This window comes from Lontra canadensis, unplaced genomic scaffold (genome assembly GCF_010015895.1).
Source record: "Lontra canadensis isolate GAN:19392208 unplaced genomic scaffold, GSC_riverotter_1.0 scaffold184, whole genome shotgun sequence".
Classification (NCBI taxonomy): Eukaryota; Metazoa; Chordata; class Mammalia; order Carnivora; family Mustelidae; genus Lontra; species Lontra canadensis.
This window is the reverse complement of record NW_022631178.1, coordinates 1,136,147-1,160,760: the sequence shown is the minus strand read 5'-3', so window position 1 is coordinate 1,160,760 and position 24,614 is coordinate 1,136,147. Positions and strand designations below refer to the sequence as shown.

The 24,614-nt window shown below is 62.7% G+C and overlaps 2 protein-coding genes across 4 annotated transcripts; both read right to left on the bottom strand.

Moving 5' to 3' along the window:
* Positions 1-1,881: 1,881 nt before the first annotated feature.
* Positions 1,882-22,330, bottom strand: SCAMP4 (secretory carrier membrane protein 4). 3 transcript variants are annotated; one of them, XM_032846923.1, is made up of 7 exons: positions 22,252-22,330; positions 16,053-16,100; positions 13,242-13,370; positions 12,817-12,973; positions 11,572-11,673; positions 4,186-4,303; positions 1,882-2,119 (listed from the first exon to the last, which is right to left on the bottom strand). In XM_032846923.1, exons 2-7 carry the CDS (start codon positions 16,057-16,059, stop codon positions 1,940-1,942), a joined length of 693 nt encoding a protein of 230 aa, XP_032702814.1. In that variant the 5' UTR covers positions 16,060-16,100; positions 22,252-22,330; the 3' UTR covers positions 1,882-1,939. The 3 variants fall into 3 exon arrangements, with proteins under 3 accessions (XP_032702814.1, XP_032702813.1, XP_032702812.1); XM_032846922.1 differs by lacking the exon at positions 22,252-22,330 and adding an exon at positions 21,833-21,983 and having other exon boundaries at positions 1,940-2,119; XM_032846921.1 differs by lacking the exon at positions 22,252-22,330 and adding an exon at positions 17,463-17,674 and having other exon boundaries at positions 1,940-2,119.
* ADAT3 (adenosine deaminase tRNA specific 3) lies at positions 17,710-22,327 on the bottom strand. The gene is made up of 2 exons (XM_032846920.1): positions 22,252-22,327; positions 17,710-18,819 (listed from the first exon to the last, which is right to left on the bottom strand). The coding sequence occupies exon 2, from the start codon at positions 18,800-18,802 to the stop codon at positions 17,732-17,734; it is 1,071 nt and encodes a 356-aa protein (XP_032702811.1). The 5' UTR covers positions 18,803-18,819; positions 22,252-22,327; the 3' UTR covers positions 17,710-17,731.
* Positions 22,331-24,614: the final 2,284 nt, after the last annotated feature.

Genomic DNA, 24,614 nt, shown 5'->3' with positions numbered 1-24,614 from the left:
GCTCACCTTGGCATGCCTTGGCCCGTAGAAGCATCACCCCCATCTCAGCCCCATCTTCACAGGGTTTCTCTCCTACATTATTTTAGGGCCCACCTGACTTCGGGGTGACCTCACCTTAACTAAGTACTCCTGCGACCACCCCATTTCCAGATAATTTCCCGTTTTGAGCTGCTGGGCACTAGGACATCAACACGTAAATCTGTGGGGAGGGGGGAACAAGACAGCCCAGGCCATCTGCTTGGGGCTCGGTGGGGTTCTCTGTGGATCTGGTCTCCTTCCTGTGCTAGCAAAGTGTCCCGTGGAGAAGGACTCCCGCCCTCCCTCCCGTGTCCATGCGGGGTGTCCACGCCAGGAGCCCCGGGAGGCTCTCCCGTTCCTCTTCCTGCCACGTCTACCATTACCTTCCCTTCAAAGTGAGTGAGGCTGGTTTCTCATTTTCTGCACAATTCCCTTTTCAAGTTAAAAGAGCGGGGCATAAAAACAGCAAGTTGATTGAAACGAAAAGCACAAAGGAAACGCACCGTGGTGGCTCGCGGACAGCTGAGGTGGCGCTGTGTGGGGCAGGGTCCACAGGCAGGGGCGGCATGGGGTGGCTAGGGAAGCCGGCCGTGTACCCCTAACAGCCCTGCAGAGGCTCCGTGATGCAGGAAGGACTACGGGATTTATTACCAGGATACCCGTTATGGAGTAACAAAGGTGCCTGCGTGCGGGGCTCCTACCGTGGGCCACACCTGCTCCACAGGCTACCCCGCCCCACAGTGAGTGCAGTGTGTGCCTGTCGCAGAGGCTGGCTTGGGGACGTTTGGGGGATACCCATGGCTTGAGACCCAAGGGCACCCAGGCCCAGGCGCATTTGCAGGAACCACGGCTGCCTTTGGACACCACATGGCGCTTGGCACAAGGAGCTGAAGCAAGCAGGCGTGGGTGTGGAGAGCACAGAACGAGCCTGTCTGGCCGGGGCTGCTGGGGGGCCGGCGTCCGGCGCCGCAGTGTGGATGCAGAGGGCCCCAGTCCTACCCCAGGGCAGCCAGCCAGGGGCCAAGGGGCAGCACTCGGGGTGCCTGGGGAGCCTGGCCAGAAAAGGCCAGGGGGCTACGAGGGCCTGTCTGGCCTGTCCGCGCGCAAGGGCGCTGCCCAGATGCCCGCGGAGTGCTCTGGTCCTTTGTCTCAGGAGATACAGGGTCAGAGGGGAGAAAAGTGACGTTTCGTTGAGATTCCTCACTAAGGCACAGGTTTCGCACAACTTCTTTCCTTCTAAAAGGCCAAGCTCCCGAGAAATTCCGTCTCCTGCTCCTGCAGCTCGGGAGGGGGCTGCGTGGCCGCAGGCTCCAGGCAGCCGGTCCAGGCAGTCGCCCCCATCCTCCCCCAGAGGGGTTCCGCCCCAGGTTCCGGGATCTCAACAGACGTCTGCTCCGCGTTCCCAGGAAGAGAGCCACTGCGGGCAGGCCTGCCAACGGCCCTGCACAGAGCCCGAGGGGCAGACGGACAGATGGATGGGGGCTCAGACCATGGTGCCCAGGCGGCTCATCGGCCTCTGGCTGACTCCACAGGATTGTCCACAAGAGCTCTCTGGCTGCAGGTGGACAGGGACACAGAAGACAAGAGCACGGAGGACCCGGCCAAGCATCGCCCGCAGGGACAGGAACAAGGGGACAAGAAGGGCCGAGGGGACGCCCCGGCCGAGTCCCGCTCCGCACCATCAGCTCCAGAAGGCAGGCGGCTGGCCCGCTGCCCCTCCTCCTCGGGGAGGCCTGCAGTGGGTGCGGAGACCTCCGCGGGAGAGAGCATCCTCCTGCCAGGCAGCAGAGGCCGGGCAGCTTCTGGACACCGCTTGCAAGGACGGCTGCTCCCAGAGGTGGGAGGAACGCACGTGTGGGTCTCTGGCCGGGGAGGGGAGAGGGCAGTGGGGGCGGCTGGGCAGCGGGGCCAGCCAGCCCCTCTAAGGCCACTGGCTGCCGGCCGCCGGGTAGCTGGGCACAGTGGGATACTCAGGCAGGCTGTTCCCCGAGAAGTTGTTGTACTGAGCCTCCCGAGACGGTGGGTTCCGCCACACGCCTGTGTTCCACTCAGTCTGCGCCTTCTGGAAGCTTCCGCCAGCCCCCCGGTAGATCCTGTGCACCTGCAGGCCAGAGGACGGGGAAGCAGAGAGGAGAGAATCCAAACTGAGCCTATGGCAGGCGACAAGTCCCGCTTGTGTTCGCGGCAGGACGTCTCGCAGGAATCACAGAAGCCACAGAAACAGCTCCGCGCACGCGTCAGAAAACGCTGGAGCCGACACGGCGGCCTTGGAGGGCGCCGGCCTGATCCACCACCACAGTCCCCCCGCTGCTGCCGTGTGTGGCCGCCAGCACTGTTCTCCTGCCCTGCTCTGGGGCCGGGCTCTCGGGCCGCCTGACACTGGCACCCTGCACCCCACGCCCTGTCTGTGGCCCACGGTCTGCTAGGCAGAGAGCGCCAGGAAGGACTGACTCCCCACGACAGCACAAGGAACGTGGGCCAGTGCTGGAAGCTCTAGAAATTCTGGAAAACTCAGCAGGTGAAAACTGGCATTTCAACTGGATGCTTTGCTGATCGGTGAAGCGGACCCCGTCGCTCTCGGGGATCTTTCTGCGGCTCCGTGACTCTTAAATATCCCTCTCTGCCCTCTCAGTGGGAGTGCGGGGACAGATAGCTCGCACGGAGGGCCGGAGCCCTCCCTCCCCACCGGCTGGCTCGCGAGGCTGGCCCTCCGCGGCGTCTGGAACCGGACTGCGGGCTCCGGCCAGCCTCGCTGCTGGGATGCTCGGGTCCCTGAACTGTCCATGCGGACACGCGGCTCAGGCTGAGCACCTGCTCCCCTCCCCGAGTCAGGGTTCCTGGCCCGAGCCGGGCAGATGGGCCTGTGAGACTGACCCCGTGGAGAACCAGGGAGCTCGGTCTCTGCCAGCCCCCGGAGACCATACCTCACACGCACGGTGCTGTCTCGTTTCGGGGAAACTAAGCGTGTTCTATGGGACACCCCAGGAGAGGGCTCTGGAAGCTCCCGCCTAGTGTCCCCGCCCCCCACACCCCTGGCCTGACCTCATTTTGCTTCCTGTCCTCTGTCTATATAAACCACAGCCCTGGGGATGACTGTGTGCTGGGCCCTGGGGTCCTCCCGGCACACCCCTGCACCTGGGCCTGGGGATGGACACAGGCATGGTGACCTTGTTTAGGAAGAACACACTCTATTTGAGTCCATAAATCTTTCTTTTCTCACCCCATAGGCATCCCCAGTTACTATCTACTTTCTAATTTCGGATGTTTGCAGTTGCGCGCAAGTCCCTGGTTGGAAACATCGCTCTGTGCAGACTCGATCCCGAAACCACGTTCAGGGTAACTTGCTGTGCGTCTGCGTGCACACTCGTGGGTCCCACAGGTCCCTCCATGCCCCCTGACTGTCCACACAGCTGAAAGCATTTGGGGTGTACACGGGGTGTACACAATGCTCTTTTGTTCGTTCCCAGACAGAAAGGTGCAGGGGGGAAGCCTCCGGAAGCCGGGCGATGCTCTTTACCAGCCAGGACCTCACAGCACAAAGGCCAGAGAGACTCCGACCACGCCCACCACACACCTCGTGCTGGGGCCGGAGCACCGCCCGCCGCCCTTCGCTTTTCCACAGGGGTTCCACGCACGGCCCTGGGCTCCGGCTTCTGACCAACACCTGAGGGCTCAGGCCACGTGCCTGCCAGCTTCCACGAGGCTGCGCTGTAAGCATTCTGCTGCAGTCTCCGAGCGCCCGGAGCCGTCCGGCCCACGGGAACTTTCCGTGGCGGTGAAAACGGCCCACCAGCCCCACGCAGCCGGCAAGTACCCGAGATGAGGTGGGTGTGGTAGGTGCCCGCCAATTTTTACTTTTATTTAATCTCAATTTAACTGTACTTGGCGGCCAGCATCCAGCCGCAGCCAAATCGGGCAGCGTGGAGCACACCCCGGGCCACACATGTGCTGGGGGCTCTGGCAGATGGTGTCCCTGAAGGCAGATGCGGCCATCGGCGGCCTACACTATGCTGTTTCCCCAAGCCTGCTCGAGTAGCGGTCAGCTCGTTCCCAGACACTCAATGTCTCGCTCCTTAAACAGGGATGAGACGAGCTCCCGGGGCTCGGGGGCTAGGGCGATAGCATGCATGGGAAGATGCTAGAAGTCTCCGAACCCAGAGGACTTACCTTTATGATCGCAATGGCCATCATGGCAGCTGACATGGAGAACATGACGGCTGGGAGCAGCATGACCACAGCAGCCCCGACACTGGTCTGGAAGAACCCGACTGCCGCCAGCCAACCACTGCAAGGGGCCAAGGAGAGCGAGCGTGGGCGCCAGCACATCCGCCAAACAAGGGGCCCAGTATCCTCCATATGTAAAGATCACCAACAAATCAACAACAACAAAAATAAACGACTAACAGGGAAATGGGTGATTGGTATGGGGACTTGAAGCGGCCAATGAACACACAAAAAGACGCTCAAACCCAGCAACGAGGAACACACGCTAGAACGGGGTTGCTGCGTTCCCCTGCCACACGGGCAAGTGTGGCATGTGCAAGGGGCTGCGGAGAGGAGCCCTGTCCTGGAGGGAGCGTGCCCCTCTGCAGGGGCAGCGGCAGTCATCCAAAATAAACTCTACGTGCTCATGGCTGCACCCAGCTCTCCTGCTCCTAAGAATTTACACTACAGAATCACGAGTCACCATGAAAAGCCGGGGGGCCCTAAACGTTCACCAGCTGGAAAGGACACAGACGCCTGGTGTGCCACAGCCTCACGACGGCATGCTGAGGCGTGTCCAGGAAGCAGGAGGGGAGAAGAGTTAAAGAGCGCTCGGTATAGCAGGACCGCGTGAGCCATGTTCTGTCCTGAGCACGCATGGACACACATCCGCACCCGCCTCTTGGGCCGAGAGGCAGGAAATAACTTGCGCTTCAGAGACTTAGAAGACAGGCCCCCAGGGTCACACGCGCCTGCCACCTACAGCCCTGAGGCAGCGCCCCCAAGAAGCAGAAGGCTGCGTCCCACCACCCCGACGCGAGCCCCGCCGTGCCCCGTGCACGAGGCCGAGCCCCGCGTCTCCCGAGGCTGCCCGTGCTTGTCGGCGAGTGTCCTCGCGCCTCGGGCAGCAGGGTGAGCGCTGGCGCAGTAACACACGTGGCTGTCTTGGAAGCATGCTCCGAAGACCGCGTCATGCTCTGAGCAAAAGGGAAGCCACGGGTCCTCCCCACCCAAGTACGTGACACGGGGGCGGCCGAGGAGCCCAAGCTGCAGGCTCACTCCGTGCTGGGCACTGGGGACAGACCTGCCACCCGTTCCCACTCAGTAGGAGGCTGGGAAAGCCACTGGGGAGGGCGCCTCGGCTGGGCAGGAGACGCAGTGTGAGGCCGAGCCAGGCGGCTGGACAGTCCAGGCGGGTGATGGGTGGTCGGAGGCTCCTGGTAGGGGAAGAAATGCTGGCGCGGCAGTGGGGGACAGTCACCCTTGGGACTAGTGTCCTCCCAGCAGGTCTGCGGCCTGGAAAGAGGGGCCAGGCGGGCAGGGTCCCAGCCTGAGGTCTGCGGTCTCTGGGGGAGGTGAAGGCACGCGCAGGCAGGAATGCAGGCCAGGGGACCCGCTCCATGGCCCCAGCCTCCCTGCAGGACCAGGACAGAGAAACATCTCATATACAGGTGACCACTCAGGCTCCAGGCACGGCGGGGGACACACTGGCCTCCATCAGCTACAACTCGATGAACGACAGAGCCTGCCACGAGCCGTCCGGGTCAGGAAGAGGCCAGGGCGTCCACGGTGGGAGCAGGGAGCATGCAGGGAGGAGTGGAGCTGGAGGGCAGGGCTCAGGGAGGGGACGAGAGGCGCCGGGGGCTCCTGCGGGGCTGGAACCAGGGAGGGGAGAACATGGTGTGAGAGATGGAGCAGAGACACGAGACCTGGGGAGTCTGGCAACCCCCCAGAAGTGCATTCCCGCAACCGGCGCACACGCGAGACATGGAGACACGTGTCACTGCTGCGCCAACAAGGGCAGCTCGCAGAGAGCACCCCCCGACACCAGTCGGCACGGACGGAAGCACACGGCATGCCCCCATGCGCAGCAGCGTCCCCGGCCACCAGCAGGACCGAGGCCTCCACATGCTGCCCCAGGGACCGACCCCGAGCCCACAACACGCAGGGAGGGAACCAGACACAGGAGGCCGCACGGGGTGTGAGTCCACGCGTGCAACACGCCCAGACCAGGCTCCTCCACAGACGGGAAGGGGGCTCGTGGGGGCCGGGGGCTGGGGAGGGGGTGACGGCTGACGGGGACTGGGCTGCCGTGGGGAGATGAAACCTTCCTCAACTAAACAAAAATTGACGGGTGCACACTCTTGAGGGTGCACGAAAGCCACCAAGCTGTCCACCGTGAGAGTGAATTTCTGGCCTGTGACGGGGGGCTCACTACAGCCGTTATTCTAAAAACCAAACTGCGGATCGGACAGCCACATGAGGAAGAACGAAACCAGACCATGTCCTTACTCCACACACGAAAAAAGACTCCGAATGGATGACAGACCTCGACGTGAGACAGGAAACCATCCCAATCCTTGAGAACACAGGCAGCAACCTCTTCGACCTCAGCCGCAGCAACTTCTTCCTAGGAACGTCGCCAAAGGCCAGGGAAGCAAGGGCAAAAAGGAACTACTGGGACTTCATCGAGATCAAGAGCTTTTGCACAGTGAAGGAAACAGTCAACGAAACCAAAAGACAACTGAACACGGGAGAAGATACTCGCAAACGACATATCAGGTAAAGGGCGAGTATCCAAAATCTATAAAGAGCTTAGAAAACTCAACACCCAGAGAACAAAGAATCCAATCAAGAAACGGGCAGAAGACATGAACAGACATTTCTGCAAAGACATCCAGATGGCCGACAGACACATGAAAAAGTGCTTCACGTCACTCGGAATCAGGGAAATACAGATCAAAACCACAGTGAAGGGGCGCCTGGGGGGCTCAGTGGGTTAAAGCCTCTGCCTTCGGCTCAGATCATGATCCCAGGGTCCTGGGATTGAGCCCCGCGTTGGGCTCCCTGCTCAGCGGGGAGCCTGCTTCCCCCCCTCTCTCTGCCTGTGATCTGCCTGCTTGTGATCTCTGTCAAATAAATAAATAAAATCTTAAAAAAAAAAAAAAAAGAGATCCCACCTCACACCAGTCAGAATGGCTAAAATTAACAAGTCGAGAAACAACAGATGTTGGCAAGGATGTGGAGAAAGGGGAACCCCCTACACTGTTGGTGGGAATGCAAGCTGGTGCGGCCACTCTGGAAGACAGCATGGAGGTTCCTCAAAAAGTTGAAAAATAGAGCTACCCTATGACCCAGCACTCGCACTACTGGGTATTTACCCTAAAGATACAAATATAGTGATCTGAAAGGGCACATGTACCCGAATGTTTATAGCAGCAAAGTCCACGAGAGCCAAACTATGGAAAGAACCTAGATGTCCATCAGCAGAAGAATGGATAAAGAAGATGTGATGTATATACACACAATGGAATACTATGCAGCCATCAAAAGAAATGAAATCTTGCCATTTGCAATTACCTGCACGGAAGTAGAGTGTATTATGCTGAGCAAAATAGGTCAATCGGAGAAAAACGATTATCATACAATCTCGCTGATGTGAGAAAGGTGAGAGGGAATGTGGGGGATTTGGGGTGCAGGGAAGGAAAAAAATGAAACAAGATGGGATTGGAAGAGAAACCATAAGAGACTTTTTTTTTTTTAATTTTATTTATTTATTGGACAGAGAGAGAGATCACAAGCAGGCAGAAAGGCAGGCAGAGAGAGAGGGGGAAGCAGGCTCTCCACCGAGCAGGGAGCCCAAATCAGGGCTTGATCCCAGGACCCTGGGATCATGACCTGAGCCGAAGGCAGAGGCTTAACCCACTGAGCCACGCAGGCACCCCTCGTAAGAGACCCTTAATCTCACAAAACAAACTGAGGGTTACCAGGAGGAGGTGGGTAGGGAGAGGGTGGTGGGGTTATGGACAGTGGGGAGGGTATGTGCTATGGTGAGTGATGCAATGTGTGTGAGCCTGCCAATTCACAGACCTGTGCCCCTAAAGCAAATAACATGTTATATGTTAATAAGAAATTTAAAAATTTAGAAAATTTAAAAAATTGAGATGAATACTATAAAAATGAAAAAACAAAACAGCAAACCAAACTCAGGGGAAGCGCAGGGCAAGGAAGCCTCCGTTCCCACAAATGAGCTGGAAAGAAGGGCAGGCGCGGGGCAGAGCCTGGGGGAGGGCCGGCCCACGGAAGCGCGCACACCCCACGGGCACACGCGGCCGAACCGGATGTAGTTAAATGCCACGTGGGATCCTGAACAGAAGGACACCCGTGGCCACGTGGGGCTGCCGATGACGGCCCAGCGGACGGCAGCGCTGTACCCGTGCGGGCCTCCAGTAGCGGCAAAGGCCTGTCCGAGGCCCACGGGCACGACGGCCGGGCGCTCCATCCTTCTCTGCGCCTCCCCGGAAACCCCAAAGTGGCCCAACACGGAAACGCTACTGGGGGCGCCTGGTGGGCTCGGCTGCTCCCGGTCTTCGGGAAGGCAGCCCCCGGGCTCCCTCCCACCATCTCCCTGCTGTGGGGACAGGTCGGTCCCCTCCCCCAGTTCGCCTCAGGGCTCAGCCCAGGCCCCAGAGCCTCCCACTCTCTGCCCCTTCCTCCGTGGTCCAACCCGGGGGGGCTCCGGGAGCAGTCTGAGGGGCTGGGGGCAGGCACGGGGCCCAGTCCAAGGGTGGACCCTGTCCGAACCCTACAGTGGCGCCCAGGCCTGGAGCACACGCCAGGGACGAGAAGGAAACGGGATGCAGAGCACATGATTAGCCTCTTTCAGCTTCCTCTGCCCCTCCACGGGGATGGTCCCGCCTTTCCTGACCTCGGCCAGGTGACAGCTGAGCACGTGCAGCTGCGGCCCCTGAGGGGTCCTCCCCAGGCTGTGTGTCAGGAGAGCGATCGCAAACCCCCTCGCCAAAGAGAGCGCTTAGAAAGAAAGAAATTGTAATTTAAAGAGCTTTCTATAAAATTCCTTGAGTTTGAAAGTGGGCTCCACACGCCACACGGGGCTGGAACCCACAAGGTGAGGTTTAGTGTCGCAAGCTCCCCCCAGCAAGCCAGCCAGGCACCCCGAAAACGCCGAGTAAAGGAGCAAGAACGTAAGCCAGAAGAGGGCGCGGAGGAGTCGAGGCCGGTTTCCCAGACGTGAAGCAGCACTGGGGTCTCGTACGGACACATACGAACGAAGGACACTCGTGTGTGTCTCAGAGTCCTTTTCCTCTTGGGGCCCCCAGGGAGGCGTTCGCAGAAATGCCCCATGTGGGAGCGACAGACCCTTGGGACGCTGGGTGAGCAGGGGCGCCCCGAGGAAAACCCCCCAGGGGAAAACCGCACAGCTGGTCACTGTGTGTCCCATCCCACCAGGGACAGCCACAGTTGCAGCCGCAGATACCCGTCCCCTGGCAGTGGGACACCAGGGGCCAGGGGGGCGCAGTCCCCCTGGCCTAGGCTTCCAAAGGGAACATGGGTTGGCAGACCAGCACCTCGAGGTCCCCATTCCCTGCACCAAGCCCCAGGGAGGCCAAGGAGCTCCGTGGGATCCCAGCCACCCCAACGAACGTTCCAAGAAGGCAGAGCCAGGAGGAGCCCCCCACCACCTGCGCAGGCCCAGTGCCCAGCAACAGAATGGGAGCGACGACAGCCGTCTGTGAGAGCGGGCGGGCCTGGAGCTGCACGGCGGGTACTATGTCCCCCTCCTTCTCCCGGATCTTCAGGAGAGGAAACGCTTCAGAGCGGCTCTCTGCCCCGGCTCCCCAGCTGGTTGGTCACCTGTCCCCTGCCCTGTCTGGCCTGCATTCCAACAGGAAAGGAGACTAACGTCCTCTTTCTACAAGCCAGCCCCTGGGGAAGATGTGGAAACCAGGATGCGGTGACACTGGACAGAAAAGAGCTAGCACAGAGGGCCGGAGCCCTCCCTCCCCACTGGCCGGCTCGTGAGGCTGGCCCTCCGCGGCGTCTGGAACCGGACTGCGGGCTCCGGCCATCCTCGCTGCTGGGGGGCTCGGGTCCCTGAACCGTCCATGTGGACGCGAGGCTCGGGCTGAGCACCTGCTCCCCTCCCCGAGCCGGGCAGACAGGCCCGCGAGACCTGTCTGCCAGCCCCCGGAGACCACACCTCACACGCACGGTGCTGTCTCGTTTGGGGGGACCTAAGCGTGTCCTGTGGGATACCTCGGGAGAAGGCTCTGGAAGCTCCCGCCTGGTGTCCCTGCCCCCCACACCCCTGCCCTGAGCTCACTTTGGTTCCTGTCCTCTGTCTGTATAAACCACAGCCATAGGAAAACCGTCTGCTGGGCCCTGGGGTCCTCCTGGCACATCCCTGCACTTGGGACCCCTAGGACAGCCCTTCACCGGTCCTCCAGACCCAGAACTGGGAGGACATCAGCCAGGAAGGAACCGGATACCAAGGGTCCACGCTGAGCTCATCTGCTCAGCAGGCAGGAAAGCAGCAACACCAGGAAGCCCCAGGGAGGCTCTTCGGGAAACAATCCCAGGTGAGAGCAGAAGGTGACTCACGGACTTTGTAACGGGGAACAGAAGACACAGGAGGGGACGGACACCAGGAAGGCGCTGGAGGGGCAGGCTCGGGAGGCCACGGACACCCCAAGGGATGCCAACCGAGAGGCCAACAGGGCGCACCTGAGCAGAGACAGGCTTCCAGACCACCACCAAGGCCGAGCAGTCACGAGCAGCCTCGAGCAGCCCATGGGACACTCCACGCCAAAGACACGACCTGCGACCAGCCAGCAGCCCCACAGGCACCCACATTCTCGTCCTGGGAGCTTGGATGTGTCCCTTCCCAGAGCAGAGGAGACCTTGTCAGGGCCCGGAGGTGGGGGTGACCCTGGGTTCCCGGGGAGCCCAGCGTCCTCACCAGGTCCTCACGAGAGGGAGGCAGAGTGCGGGGGTCCCAGAGACCTGGCGCTGCTGGGAGGGAGGATAGAGGGGGGCCACAGGCCAGGAAAGGGCAGGAGCCGGGTCTCCCTGGGGTTCCAGGGGCACCAGCCCTGCCAGCACCGGGGTTTTGGCCTCATGAGGCCCACATCAGACTCCTGACCCCAGAATTGTGAAATGAGTCTGTTTAAGTCGCTAAGTTTGTCCTAACTTGCGACGGCAGCCGCAGACCTGGGTATAAACCTTAAAAGACAAAAAGCCTAGCTCTCTCCCGAGAGCATGGTCACAGGCAGCCGTCCTGGGGGGCCCTCTTGCTGTCTGCAGAGCCGCTCCTCCCAGACACACCCCCGGGGACACACCTATCAGCCTCCGGGAGGAGCTGGGAGTGCGTCCCAGGCAGGACCCTCAGGGGCAGGCCCTGGGTGGGCATGGGCAGCAGACCCCAGCCCCAGTCCTCCGGGGCCGCCGGAGGGCTCACACGCGTCTCTCACACCCTGGGAGGCTGGAGCCCCACCCGCCCCACGGGGAACGTGTGTCACACCCGCGCAGCAGCCCCGGCGCCCGGCTCACCATGCGCCCCATCCCGCAAAGCCGATGGCCTGGAGGACGGTCAGGACAAACTGGGCTCCGAAGACGAAGAAGAAGGCCATGAAGTTGAAGGAGCTGTCGGCACTGCGGAGAGAGCACAGCTGTCACCGCAGGCCGCGCGCACGGCGGGACCCACGAGGAGGTGCCGGCCCCAGCGCGCCATCGCACGGTGCCCCGGGCGGGGACTCCACGGGCCACACCGGCCTCTCCGGAAAAAACTGCTGTCCCCATACAGAGTCCCAGCTGCGGAGGGATGCGAGGGGTTTCAGGGTGAGCAACGACGCTCACGAGGTCGCTGAAGACTGACCCGGGGAGGAAGCGTGTCACAGATTTACGGTGCCCCGTAAGCTCTGCGGAAGACGCACACGGTTGCCAACAGGGCTGTGGCACAGGCGACCTCCAGGTCACTGAAGGAGGACGGGGCCTGCGGGACCCCGAGGGCTGTGGGAGGAGCATGCTGCAAGCATTGCTGAGCGAGGCCGCCTGAGCTGGCCCGGAACCCGGAAGGACGGCTCCTTCCAGCTTCGGCAGCCGGGTGGGTTTCTAGTTCTTACCCCCACCCCAGAAGCCCTCAGGGAGCTGGCAGAGTCTCTGAGCCCGGGATTCGGGAACCATCACGGGGCAAACACGGCAGGTCCTGAGGAACAGGGGGCCTGCTGGGGCGAAGGTCCACAGAAGCCTAGAGCTGCCTGCCAACACCCAGTCATCCCCCGCACACAGGAGTGTCCCTCGGGCCCTGGCAGGATCGAGGCACCGCCACGCGCTGCCCCGGGGACGACCCCGAGCCTACAACGCTCAGGGAGGGAACCAGACACAGAAGGCCCCACAGGGTGTGACACGCCCAGACCAGGCCCCTCCATGGATGGGGAGGGGGCTCGCAGGGGTCGGGGCTAGGGGTGATGGCTGATGGGACAGGGCTGCCTGGGGGCTGATGGAATGTTCTGGAACTATACAGAGTGATGGTTCCACAACCTTCTAAAGACACCAGAAATGCTGACACGAGCGGGTGGGCGGCTACGGGAACAGTCTCTCAATTCAATCCCTACAGGACAACCAGACCACCCTTGCCGGAGTCTAGACTGCCACCCTGGACAGAAGCTGTCCCCCGACCCCACCGGACAGTCCTGGACACGGACGTCTGAGGACAGGCGCCGCCAGGGCACAGGCCCCGAGCACACAGGGTCGGGAGTCTGGCCGGCCCCTGCGCGGCCTCGCCGCCACACTCACCGGAAGGCCTTGTAGGCCGGCCGGAACCAGCACACGTAGCCGCAGGGAGAGAAGAGCAGCAGCCACAGCAAGGCCAGGCCGAAGTTGGCTCCAGAGCCGCCTGCGATCCACCAGGCCAGGCAGGCGACGAGGTTCACGGCCAGCGTGGCACAGTAGACTGGGGGGGGCGCCGAGGGTGAGTGGGCTCCAGGGCAGCGGGCCTGGACGCCTCCCTCCCCCTGGGAAAGCGGGGCCGGGCTCTGGTCAGCACGGGCGTCACAGAGCCAGACGAGGGCTCAGAACACATCACTGTCAGAAACGCAAGGTTCAGCCCAAAATCCGGGCTCCCGCGTCTGAGGATGGGACTAACTTCATGGTGGGGCTGTCCCGGGGCCGGGTCTGAGGGGCGCAGGGAGGCCCCGCCCCCGCCCCGCCCCGCCGCTCACACAGCCACAGCCGGTAGATCCTCTTCACCAGGAGCTGGTGCTCGATGGGGATCTCGTCCGAGAAGTTCTGGTAGAAACAGGGCTTCAGGGGGATAAACCCGGGCAGCGGTGGGAAGTTGTTCTCCTTTTCTGCAGGGACACAAAACACCAAGGAACAATACCAGGCGGGGGGCCTCAGTGACGGCCCCAAACACGTCCCCATCCCTGTCAACCTGCAGACGTGTCCCCTCCCGCAGCACAGGGGACCTCGTCAGGACCGCGAGCTGGGGGTGACCCTGGGTTCCTGGGGCGCCCGGCGTCCTCACCAGTCCTCACGAGGGGGGGGCGGGGGGGGGGGGCCCGGGGGACGGGCGCCCCCGGGGCGGGGGGGGGGGGGGGGGGGGGGGGGGCGCGGGCCAGGAAAGGGCGGGAGCCGGGTCTCCCTGCGGTCCCTGGGGGACGAGCCCTGCCCCTGCCAGGGTTTTAAAACTCCTGACTTCACAACATGAGATGATAAATGTGTTTTGTTTTGTTTTTTCTAAGATTTTATTTTATTTGAGAGAAACAGAAGGGGAGCGGCAGAGGGGGAAGCAGACTCCCCAGCGAGCAGGGAGCCCAATGCGGGGCTCGATCCCAGGACCCCGGGATCATGACCTGAGCTGAAGGCAGCCGCCTTACTGACGGAGCCGCCAGGCGCCCCGGTGAGTGTGGTTCAACCCCCTTGGCTGTGGCGATCCAGAAGAGCAGCCGGAGGGAAGCGCGGACGCACAGAGCCCAACACTGCCAGCACCCGCCTCCACGGAAGGTTCTGGCACTCCGCATGAACGCGCTTCCTGGGGGCAGCTTGGACTCATGCCACCAGCCACAGGTTCTAACCACAGCACTTTAGCCTCTCTGGGTCCTGGAGCCCAGAAGTCTGAGCTCAGGCTGTGGCGGGGCCGCGCCGCCCCGGGGGCTCCAGGGGAGGATCCCTCCTGCCTCTCCCAGCTCCTGGGGCTGCAGGCGGCCCTTGGCGTGCGGCCACATGGCCTGCCTCGGTGACACATGGCCATCTCCCCTATGTGTCCTTATGGGAACTCCCGCCACCGCATCACGGCTACCCTATTTTAGTGTGACCCCCTCTCCACTAACGACACCCACAGCGGGTCTGCTTCCGAACACGACCCTGCTTCACAGGTACGGGGTGAAGACTGGACGTGTCTTCCGGGGACAGGGTTTAGCCTGAGCACGGCATGGTCCATGCCACCCTCAGCCTTTGGAAGACGTCACCGCTGTGGCCAGACACCTCCTGAGCACCTCGGAGCGCCAGGCCGTGAACCGAAGCCAGAGGGGGGCTGCCCTCCTGGCCGGGGGACACCGACAACAATCACAGTGACTGAGCAAGAGGGGCGCGCCAGAAAATGCTGTGGGGGGTGGCTGGTTAGCTGTGCTCCACCAGGAGGGCCGGGGTGCCTGGCTGGCTCAGCCCGCCGAGCACCGGACTCTTGATCTCGGCTCTCGGTCTCGCGGTGGTGAGTTCGAACCCTGCACTGCGCTCTATGCCAGGCACGGAGCTCACCCATAAAGAGCCTCAGGTTAGCGCGGCCTGCTGAGTGTCTGCCCTCGGCTCAGGTCATGATCCTGCATCCTGGGATCGAGCCTCACTCGGAGGAGCCTGCTTCTCCCTCTCTGCCCCTCTCCCCTGCTTGTGTGCTCTAACAATTAAAATCTTAAAAAGAAAAAAAAAAGTTGGTACTTTAGCAGAAACTCCAGGAAATGAAAAGGAGAGACCATGGGCTCTGGGGAAGGGCGTCAGTGTGAGCTGATGGAGAGGCAGCGGGGAGCCTAGGGACCAGGGAGGGGTGGACAGGCAGAGGCGGACTGCACCCTACTGGCCGCAGAGGGCCCTGAGGCATGACCGCAGGAGGCAAGAAGGGCCCCTGAGCAGAGACGGGAGCTGATCCCGCTCTGAACGTGCTTGCTCTCAGCCTCTGTGATCACAGGTGGGAGAAGGGCCCCCAGCACGGGCTCACAGTCCCTGGTCACCACCCTTCACGGGTCCTGTCCAAGGCCCCAACAAGGGCCCAACCCGGCCCCTGCCCCGCTGCTCCCTCGGCCACCAGCACCTCTCTCCTTCCTGGATGTCTGACCCGCACCCCTCCTGCCACCCACAGCAAGGACAGGGTGACGCTTCCCGTGGTCAGGCTGCGACCCAGAGGTGGAAACCCCCGCCAAGTCACATCCCTTTGAAACCCTGTTTTCTTGGCAAGTAAGAAGCCCTGGGCCACGTTCCGCGCAGACTCAGACCTCAGGAGCCTGGGTCCAAATCGCAGGGCCACCAGCAGCCGGATGACCCCAAGCACCCAGCGCCCCACCCCGCCCTCCACCCGAGGACCGGGGTGATGCTGAAACTAACTACACACACACACAGGGCGGGGGTGAACGTGGGCAGACGGTGTGCACTCTGGGCACCTCACCGCGGCCTTGGGGCCCCGGGTCCCCCCTTTTACCTGCACATTCCACGCCCCCTTCTGAGAGGGACGAGGTGGACACGCCTGTGACAGAGTGAGAGTGACACACGCAGGCATGAACCCAGACGCCCAAACCTCACCCCTCACGTTGACGTCCACGACCAAATGGGCCCCAGGGCAGAGAGCCTGGGGCCAGGCAGACAACTCCCACAGAAACTGGCATCGCCCTCCCGTCGGGCTCAGAGCGAGGAACTGACCCCAACGCCCTCCACAGGAGGAGGAGAGTGGCGTGTGCCCCCCCGGGGGTTGTCAGCGTGGGTCTGGACACTAGGGGACACCTCCAACAGGATCCCCCACCGCAGGACCTCTGGGCGAGACTCACCAGACATTTCCGCTGTGACAACTGGGCGGGGCAGAAGCCTACGGCCACCTGGAGGGGAGACAGCCACAGTCAGGAGGTCCTCAAGGCTGCTGGGGGACCCCGACCCCAGGTGCACAGTCAGCGGCAACCGCAGCTAGAGGCCTCAGCTCCAGGCCGCCCCGGGGGTATCCGTGCTCTGGTCCCAAAGGGCACCCCAAACCAGTCAGGCCGGCCCCACGTGCCACCTACAGAGCCTCCCAGGAAGCATCTGTGCTAGCAGAATGGGGGTCGGCCTGCTGCCCCAACACACACCCAGCCAGAACCAACATGTTCCTGGGACCCCGTGGACCCACCCCACCTCCTTGTCCCCCCCACCCCCCAAGCTCCCTCTTTATCCATGAACAGCTCCGAGCACCTCCTCAGCACCGCTGAGAACTGGGCCCACGCTCAGTGCTGTGTGACACCACACGAGTCACACGGCCTCTCTGGTCTGCACCCTCGCCCCGGCAAGCCTGACGGAGCTAAGGGCCTGGCAGTGACACAAGTGAGGCAGCTGGGGATGCAGCTGGCCACTGGCGACCCTTCCTACACAGAACCAGGGGAGCCGGCATCACGGAGGAGCCCTGTGGAGCAGGCTGCCACCAACATGTACACCTGTGGGGACTTTGCCAGTCCCCTGAGGGCCCTGCGGGTGGGCAATGCCATCACCAGGACAGAAGCTGGGCTCACGGGGCCGTGCCCAGCGCCCACCCGGGCCTCACCGTCCCCAACACTGGGAACCTACAGACAGCTTTCAGACGCACATTCTAGGTGACAAGGTTCCAATGACACTGAGCTCCCAGAGTCCACACCCCTCACCCCCAGGATACCCTCTCTGGTCCGGCCCAGCCCAGCCCTCTGTGCCCACATGCCGGGTGGGCTCACAGCCCCACCACACTGCCCATCCATGGCACTGGCCTGCGGGCAGACCCCCTCCCCTGCCCTGTGCCTGTGGGCTGGTGGGGGCTGGGAGCAGAGCCCCAGAGCTCCAGGGGAAGCTCAGAGCAGGGATGAACTAGGCCCCACAGGGATCCCAAATCCGCACGTGCTGGACAAACCCACGTTGGTTCTACTGCTAACTGCTCTGGGGCAGAGCCCCAGCTGGCCCCACCTGAAGAAAAGGAAACGGGACGACGACCAGAAGAAGTCTTTCAGGGAGCGAAGCGCAGGCTGGCAGGCCACCCCCGCCCTGTGTAAACACCCCGCGGCCAGCCCCACCCTTCCAGAACCAGGACACAGGCCAGGAGGTGCCCCCCTGGGCCAGCGTGCGTCCCCCACATGGCTCAGAAGCTCCCCTTCCCGTGTATAAACCCCAAATCTTGACAAAAGTGGTCACCTGATCCAAGGACCCTTACCTACCACGGTCCCCTGCCTCTGTCAACAGACACCAACCTGGTTTGGGGCTATTTATTTTCACAAGCAGAGCCGTTTCCAGACACCCAGGACAAAGGGGATCCTGTCCCAGCAGACTCTCAGGCTCGGGGCAAGAGGTGGCTGGAGAAGGAAGTCCGAGGACCCAGCCCCCCGCCCAGGCTGGACCACACGAAGCTCAAGCCTGGGGAAAGCTCCGTTGGGGCAGAAACGTGTCCCCACACGCCCGCGGGGCAGCGAGAGAGGTGGAGGCCCGACGTTGCAGTCTGGAGGAGCCGAGCTGTCGGTGCCTAGGAGCCAGGGTCCAGCTGGCGGCACTGGGCCTCCAGGACCCCACGGAACACCTGGAAGCGGTGGTTGAGGTCGGGCCGGGCGTGGATGCGGAAGCGGGTGCCCAGGGCGCCGTCGGACGAGGGTGCGCCGTAGAAGACGCGCTGCACGCGCGAGTGCACCAGGGCCATGGCGCACATGGCACAGGGCTCCCGGGTGACGTACAGGTCATAGCCCGTGCACACGTAGGGGAGGCTGTCCGAGCACGCGTCCCCGTCCTCGTCCAGCTTGCGCACAGAGCCCACACGGACACCCTGGGGGGCGCCGGCCGGGGCGAAGGAACAGGCAGGGAAGGGGCCAAGGTCATAGGCACCGCGGCCCTGGCCCTGCGCCACCAGGTCAATACACACCATGGTGGCGTGCAGCAGGGGGTGGGCTCTGCTGCTGCAGTCGTGGCCTGTGGCCAGCACGCGGCCAGAGGACGGGTCCACCACCACGGCTCCCACCGCCCTGAGGCCCCTGGCGGCTGCCTGGCGCGCTGCCCACACGGCCCGCTCCATGTGGGCCTGCATCGCCGTGCGCTCCTGTGCCGAGAACAGCCGCCCGGCCAAGGCGCGAGTCACCTGCCTATCCTCGTGGAAGGACGTGGGCCAGTAGGCACGCGCCTCCTCGAACTGGCCTCTGGTCAGGGGTGGCCGGGCCGGCACGGGCACCAGGAAGGGCTGTCCCAGGCCACGAGGGTCCACGGCCGGCTGCGGGAGGAGCTCGGCGAGCGACCTGGCCCCTGCAGCCGGCCCCGCCAGGCACAGCAGCATCTCGAGCGCATGCGGGCCGGCACCGCGGCTGGGCCGCACCCTCTTCAGATGAGGCTGTGCGGGCAGTGGGTGCACAGCCGACACCTCCTTGAGAAGCCGCGACGTCTGGCGCTTGTCCAGGATGGGCGCGGCGTAGGCCAGTACCAGCTCCACGTCCCTGGACTGCTGCTCAGACAGGACCGGGAGGGCTTGCCACAGCACGGGCTCAGGCTCCGGCTCCGGGCTCCCGGTGTTGCCGTCCACGCGCTGCTCCCCGAGGCCCGGGGCTGCCTCCATCCTCGGCACGGCTCTGACTGTGGGAGACAGAGATCGGAGCAGACATTCATCCGTCAGCTGCAGAGGCCCCGGCAGAGCGCAGAAGTCCGTCCCAGGTCCCGGGAGCGTGCGGAATCCGAAGGCTCGTCCGAGTCCGCGCACACAGAGTGCACCGGTGGCTGTGCTCGTGCTCACATCCCACCAGGTCCTGGTCTGCAGAACTCAGCCCAGCACTGACGTTCTGTCTCCCTGGGACACGGGCCACTGTGGACATGCACGCCAGGTCTCACCCAGTGAGAAAAAGAACACGGACGGTCTCAGTACTCGTCTTCACGCCGACCGTCCGCCAGGTGACAGCACTCATTTCACCTGCCTCTCTGTGCTTTGGGAACGGTGGCTTCTAGAACATGTAACATCACGTCCGTACCTCGCATTGTGCCCCTGTCGGTCGGTACCGCCACGGATAACGTCAGACCCCAATTCCTGGTCATCTCGACGCGACCGTGGGGGATCCTTGCTGCCCCCGCGTGCCCACACCACACAGCTGGCCGGTGTCCGGGGCAGACCGGCCCCCTCCTGCCTCCCTCCCTGTGGACAGGGAAGGGCTGGAATCACCTCTGACAACCGTGGGCTTCCACGTCTCACGACACGCCTCCAGCCCACTCCCCAGCCGCCCCAGCACGGGTGTTCACTAGCCAGACCCGCTGGGAGGCAGGGGACGGCCTCACCCTGCAGGCTGTCCTGAGCTCACGATACACATCTGGCCAGCGTGCAGAGCCTGGGTGCAGGCGGCAGCCACGAGGACTGGAAGGCGTGGAGGGCCTCCCACACTCACGGTACCGTGCCAGGCAGGACCCACAGCAGGGCCCACGGTGCCAACTCTGAATCTGCCCCCAGCACATGCCACGCCCAGGACCCCACAGCCCGCACGGACCCCGAAAGCTCCAGGTTTCCATGGCAAAATACGCGCCCCACCTGGCCCTCCGAGAGTACAACTCCGATGAAAACAGAACATGTGACAAGTAAAGAAGCCTGCTCCAGGACACTGCCGGCCGGGGTGCCAGCCTCTAGGCAGGATGCGTAAAGCCCCAGCATCTCTGTCTGACCCGCGGCTGCTCCACTCCACACCCAGCCATGCGCCTGGAGCTCCGAGAACACACGTTCACCAAGAAGAGCACACGTGTGCTCTCAGCAGAGCCTTCACGGCACCTGGAACGTGTACATAGCCCAAGTGTCCTTCGATGGATAAATGGAGACACACAGTGGGTCCCCCATGCACGGGAGCATCCCCCGGCCGCCGGCAGGTGTGAGGTGTCCCCATGCACCCCGGGGACAGACCCCGAGCCCACAACACTCAGGGAGGAAACCAGACACAGAAGGCCACATGGGCTGAGTCCACGCGTGTGACACGTCCAGACCAGGCTCCTCCACGGACAGGAAGGGGGCTCATGGGGGCCGGGGATGGGAGGATAAGAAATGACTACGAATGGGGACGGGGCTTTTTTGGGGGTGGGTGGAGTGTTCAGGAACAAGACTGTGATGACAGTTCCACAACCCCACAAATGTCCTAAAAACCACAGACCTGTCCATTTTAAAGGGGTGAACTGCCCCTCGGTGAAGCCACTAAAAAAAGCAGGGGGGGTGGGTGAGGGCACCGGGCAGTTGCCAAGTCAGCAGACTCCAAACAAGGCCCTATGCCTCGGATGACAGCTGCTGGTACTGTAGCCGCCACGTGTCCTCCCAGTGACCCAGAAGGGAGCTCGGGGACTGTCCCCTTTCTACAAGACAAGATGAGGCTCTGTGTGCTGGAAGGACTTCCTGGAGCTGCCAGGCAGAGAAGGCAGAGTTGGGATCCGACCAGCTCTCGGACTGCCTCTGGAGCCCATTCCACAGAGAAGGAGTAAACAGCTTCTGGAGACGATGTCCCCGCCTGAGCTCCCAAGCCCAACGTCCAGAGGGCAGTGCCAGTCCAGTGGCAAACAGGGTCCGCGCACCAAGGTTGTTTCAGCCAGCCGGGACGTGCAGCGGGCTGGAGGCATCTGGGGCACCCGGCTCCTCTCTCATCCTGAAGCTTGAGATCAGGGCCTGGCTCCAGGCACCCAGCCGCCTCCACACCCCCCCCACACCATTTGCTATGCTCGCCCAGCTCAGTGCCATCCCTGGCCCGTCCGGGGTCAGCCACAGCCAGCTCAGAACCCACGATGCAGGGTCCCAGTGCCTCTGCCTCAGGCACTAAGTCCTGGACGAGGAGGAGGGAGCCTCAACTGCATATGGGAGCCCCCACAGGTGGGCCAGGGACACAGGACCCTAACACAAGTGTCCGGCAGCTTAGGACTACCCGCCCCCCCCGCCCGTGTCACCCCACCACAGAAGGGGTGCCCTGTAAGTCCCGAAGGCTCTGGCGCTGGAAAGGAATCAGGAAATGGCACTGATTCAGGCAGAGGAGTCGCCCTGCAGACAACACCCAGTAACCTCAGGCTCAAGGCCCCATCTCCCCACTGGATTAGGAAGGCAGGTCAGAAGCTGGGTGTGAACCCGGGGGCACCCGGCCTAAGCCCCAGCCTCAACGTCCCCCTCTGAAAAATGGGAGTGCAACACCATCACGCAGGGCTGTCTGAAGCAGAAAGGGACGAAACCCACAAGAGACCCCACACTGGCCCGGGGCCAGTGATGCCCTGGGGTGGGTGGGCAGAGTCAAGGAGGGCTCCTCGGAGGCAGTGACCCGCAGCAGGCCCTGGAAGGCAGGCAGTCCTGAACAGGACAGCCAGGGCTGGAGTCCCAGGCCCGCCCGCAGCGCGCGAGGTGCCGGTTCGGTACTGGTTCCGAGGGCGGAACCCGGGCGGCTCCTGGCCCAGCGGGGAGGCAGGGAGCTGCCATCTGCACCCTAACGAGCTCCCCCCCCCTCGGCTGATACGGAGTTCTCCGACGGCGGGGCGTCCTGCGCGGCCCACGCCCTTCGGTGCACGAAGGTCCGAGGAGGTCGGGCGCGCGGGGAGCAAGAGGAAAGCCCCCCTGCCCGGGCCAGGCCAGGAGAAGCCCCGGACCACTCACGCTGTCGGTAAGCGTCAGGGCAGCGCCCGTTTACAACGTGGAGAGGCCTGCAGGGGCGGGACGCCAGCACACGCGGGACCGGGAGGCAGGGGGCTGGCCGCGACGACCCCAGGGACGCGCGCGGGGAGAGTGAGGGGCCGAACGGAGCAGCCGGGCGTACGGGGCTTCCAGCCCGCGCCCGCAGGGGCGCGCGCACGCGCACAAGGTCGACGGCTGGGGAGCGGCGGCCCGCGGCCGGGCCGCCCCACGCGCACGCGCACACGCGCCGGAGCGGTGCCTCCGGCAGCCTCCTGGCGCCGGGCACGGCCGGCGTCCCCCGCCAGCCGAGATACGCTACCCCCCGCGCCCGTCACCACCCCGGCTCGCCGTCTGTGGGAGCCCGGGCCGCGAGAGCCGAGACCCCGGGGCCCCGCGCTTACCTGAAGAACCGCACGCGAGCACAGCGCCTCCCAAGGCTTAGCAACCGACCGCCTGCCCCGCCTCCGCCCGCGCCGCGGGGCACGACGGGAGCGTAGTTCCAGGGGCGGGGTCGGCGCGGCACAGGGGCGGGCGCCGGGACTACAATCCCCACAAGGCTGCGCGCCGGGCCGCGGAGCACCGCCCATCTCCCCAGCGCCGCTCCCGACACACGCGGGAGCGCGGGGAGAGCTGAGTTTAGGTTTCGAGACAGCTCTGGGCGGACGGAAAAGGGGACCGCGGGGCCGTTGGGGAAATCGGACTAGGGAGACTGAGGCAGAGGCGGACACGACACCCAGTTTGCTGCTGCCGCGTAGCTTCAGAAGGGCTGTCGTCAGAGACCTGGGGGGTCAGTTTCTCATAGTGGTCTAGGATTGGGCGATTCGTGGCCTCGGTTTTCCCATCTGTACAGCCGGCGAAGGGGGCCTCTTGGCTCTTTTCGCCAAAACGTGCTAATTTTAGGAGCAGCTCCAGGTATTCGTTCTGGCGAAACATTGAACCCAGCGGTTCTCTACGTTGGGCGACGTCTGGGGACCTCTGTGGTGGTTGGGACGGGGTGAGGGTGGGGATGCGCACGCGGCGCCTGAGCCCGGCGATGTCACTCGACACCCCCGAGTGCCCGCGGCACAACCAAGCCCGATGTCCGCGGCGCACAAGTTGGGAGACCCCGGTTTGCCCCCGTTACTGAGCAGGAGAAAAATTCGGATCTGGAAGCGCCCCGAGGGGGGGCATTTCACGTTTCCTCCGTCTCCCTGTTTCCTTCCTGCAGGAACCACGGAACCCCCCAGATCTGTCAGGTGTCTGCTCTGGGAGGGGCGGCTGCAGCGGAGCCCCCTCCTCCGCCGGTTCCTGCTGCCCCAGCCTGCGTTCCAGGCTCAACCCCGCAGGGCCCCGAGAATCGAACCCCGCCAATTCCCTCCGTCTGCAGAGCGTCCCCGTGTCCCGGTTTATTCGTGGGAAACAGCATTCCGGGAAACACGTTCGCTCCGGCTGGTCACCTTCCTTTGTCTCCCAAATGAAGAAGTGAGAGTCACGTGGCTTCCGTTCCCTTCAGCCCTGGATGTGCCACTCGCACCGGCCCAGAGCGCCTGTTTTGCTGATTTTTCTTTTTTTCCATTCCACGTTGGTGTTTGGCTGGCATGTTAGAAGCAAAGGCTGGATTTTCTGCATGTTAAAAAAAAAAAAAAAAAAAAAAAGGATCCTCCTCAACGTATTTTTCTACCTATTTTTTAAAATATTTTATTTATTTATTGGACAGACAGAGATCACAAGTAGGCAGAGAGGCAGGCAGAGAGCGAGGGGGAAGCAGGCTCCCCGCTGAGCAGAGAGCCCGATGCTGGGCTCGATCCCAGGACCCTGAGATCATGACCCAAGTCAAAGGCAGAGGCTTTAACCCACTGAGCCACCCAGGCGCTCCTCTACCTATATTTTTTAAGATCTTATTTATTTGTTTGACAGATCACAAGTAGGCAGAGAGGCAGGCAGAGATGGGGGGGAAGCAGGTTTCCTGCTGAGCAGAGAGCCCCATGCGGGGCTCGATCCCAGGACCCTGGGATCATGACCTGATCCGAAGGCAGAGGCTTAACCCACTGAGCCACCCAGGCACCCCAGAATCTGCCTATTTTTTTTAAGTTAGCTTTACACCCAGTGTGGGGCTCAGACACATTGGCCCAAGATCAAGAGTCGTGCGCTCCTCCAACTGAGCCAGCCAGGCGCCCCTTGTCCCGCCAGTTTTTAGTCTCTCCGTAGGCAAAAAGACACACAGGTGGGGTTGTGAAAGACAGTTTGGCAGATCTCCCAAGAGAACAACCCTGTAGCCCAGCAATTCCAAGTCTAGATACACACCGGGGAACTGAAAGCAGGGACCCAAATGGATACCAGCCCAGCCATGTTCACAGATAAAGGGTGAGAATTCCAGTAACGGGTAAATGGATAAACGAAACGTGGTCCATCCAGATACTGGAATATGATTCCGCCTCAAAAAGGGAAGGATCCCGGAGCGCCTGCGTGGCTCAGTCGGTGACGCGTCTGCCTTCGGCTCAGGTCATGATCCCAGGGTCCTGGATGGAGCCCTGCATCGAGCTCCTTGCTTGGCAGGGAGCCTACTTCTCTCTTTGCCTGTCTCTGTCTGTCTCTCTGACAAATAAATAAATCTTAAAAAAAAAACAAAAAAACGGACTTATGACTCAATGGAACCAATGAGAGTCATCAGCCTTGAGATTTTGCTTGAAATACAAGCAGAGTCCTTCTCCTTGTGCTGTAGGGTTGAAGCCCGGAGCTTCCTGCAGTAATTTTTACTACCCAGTGGTGGAGTTTGTCTGGGAAT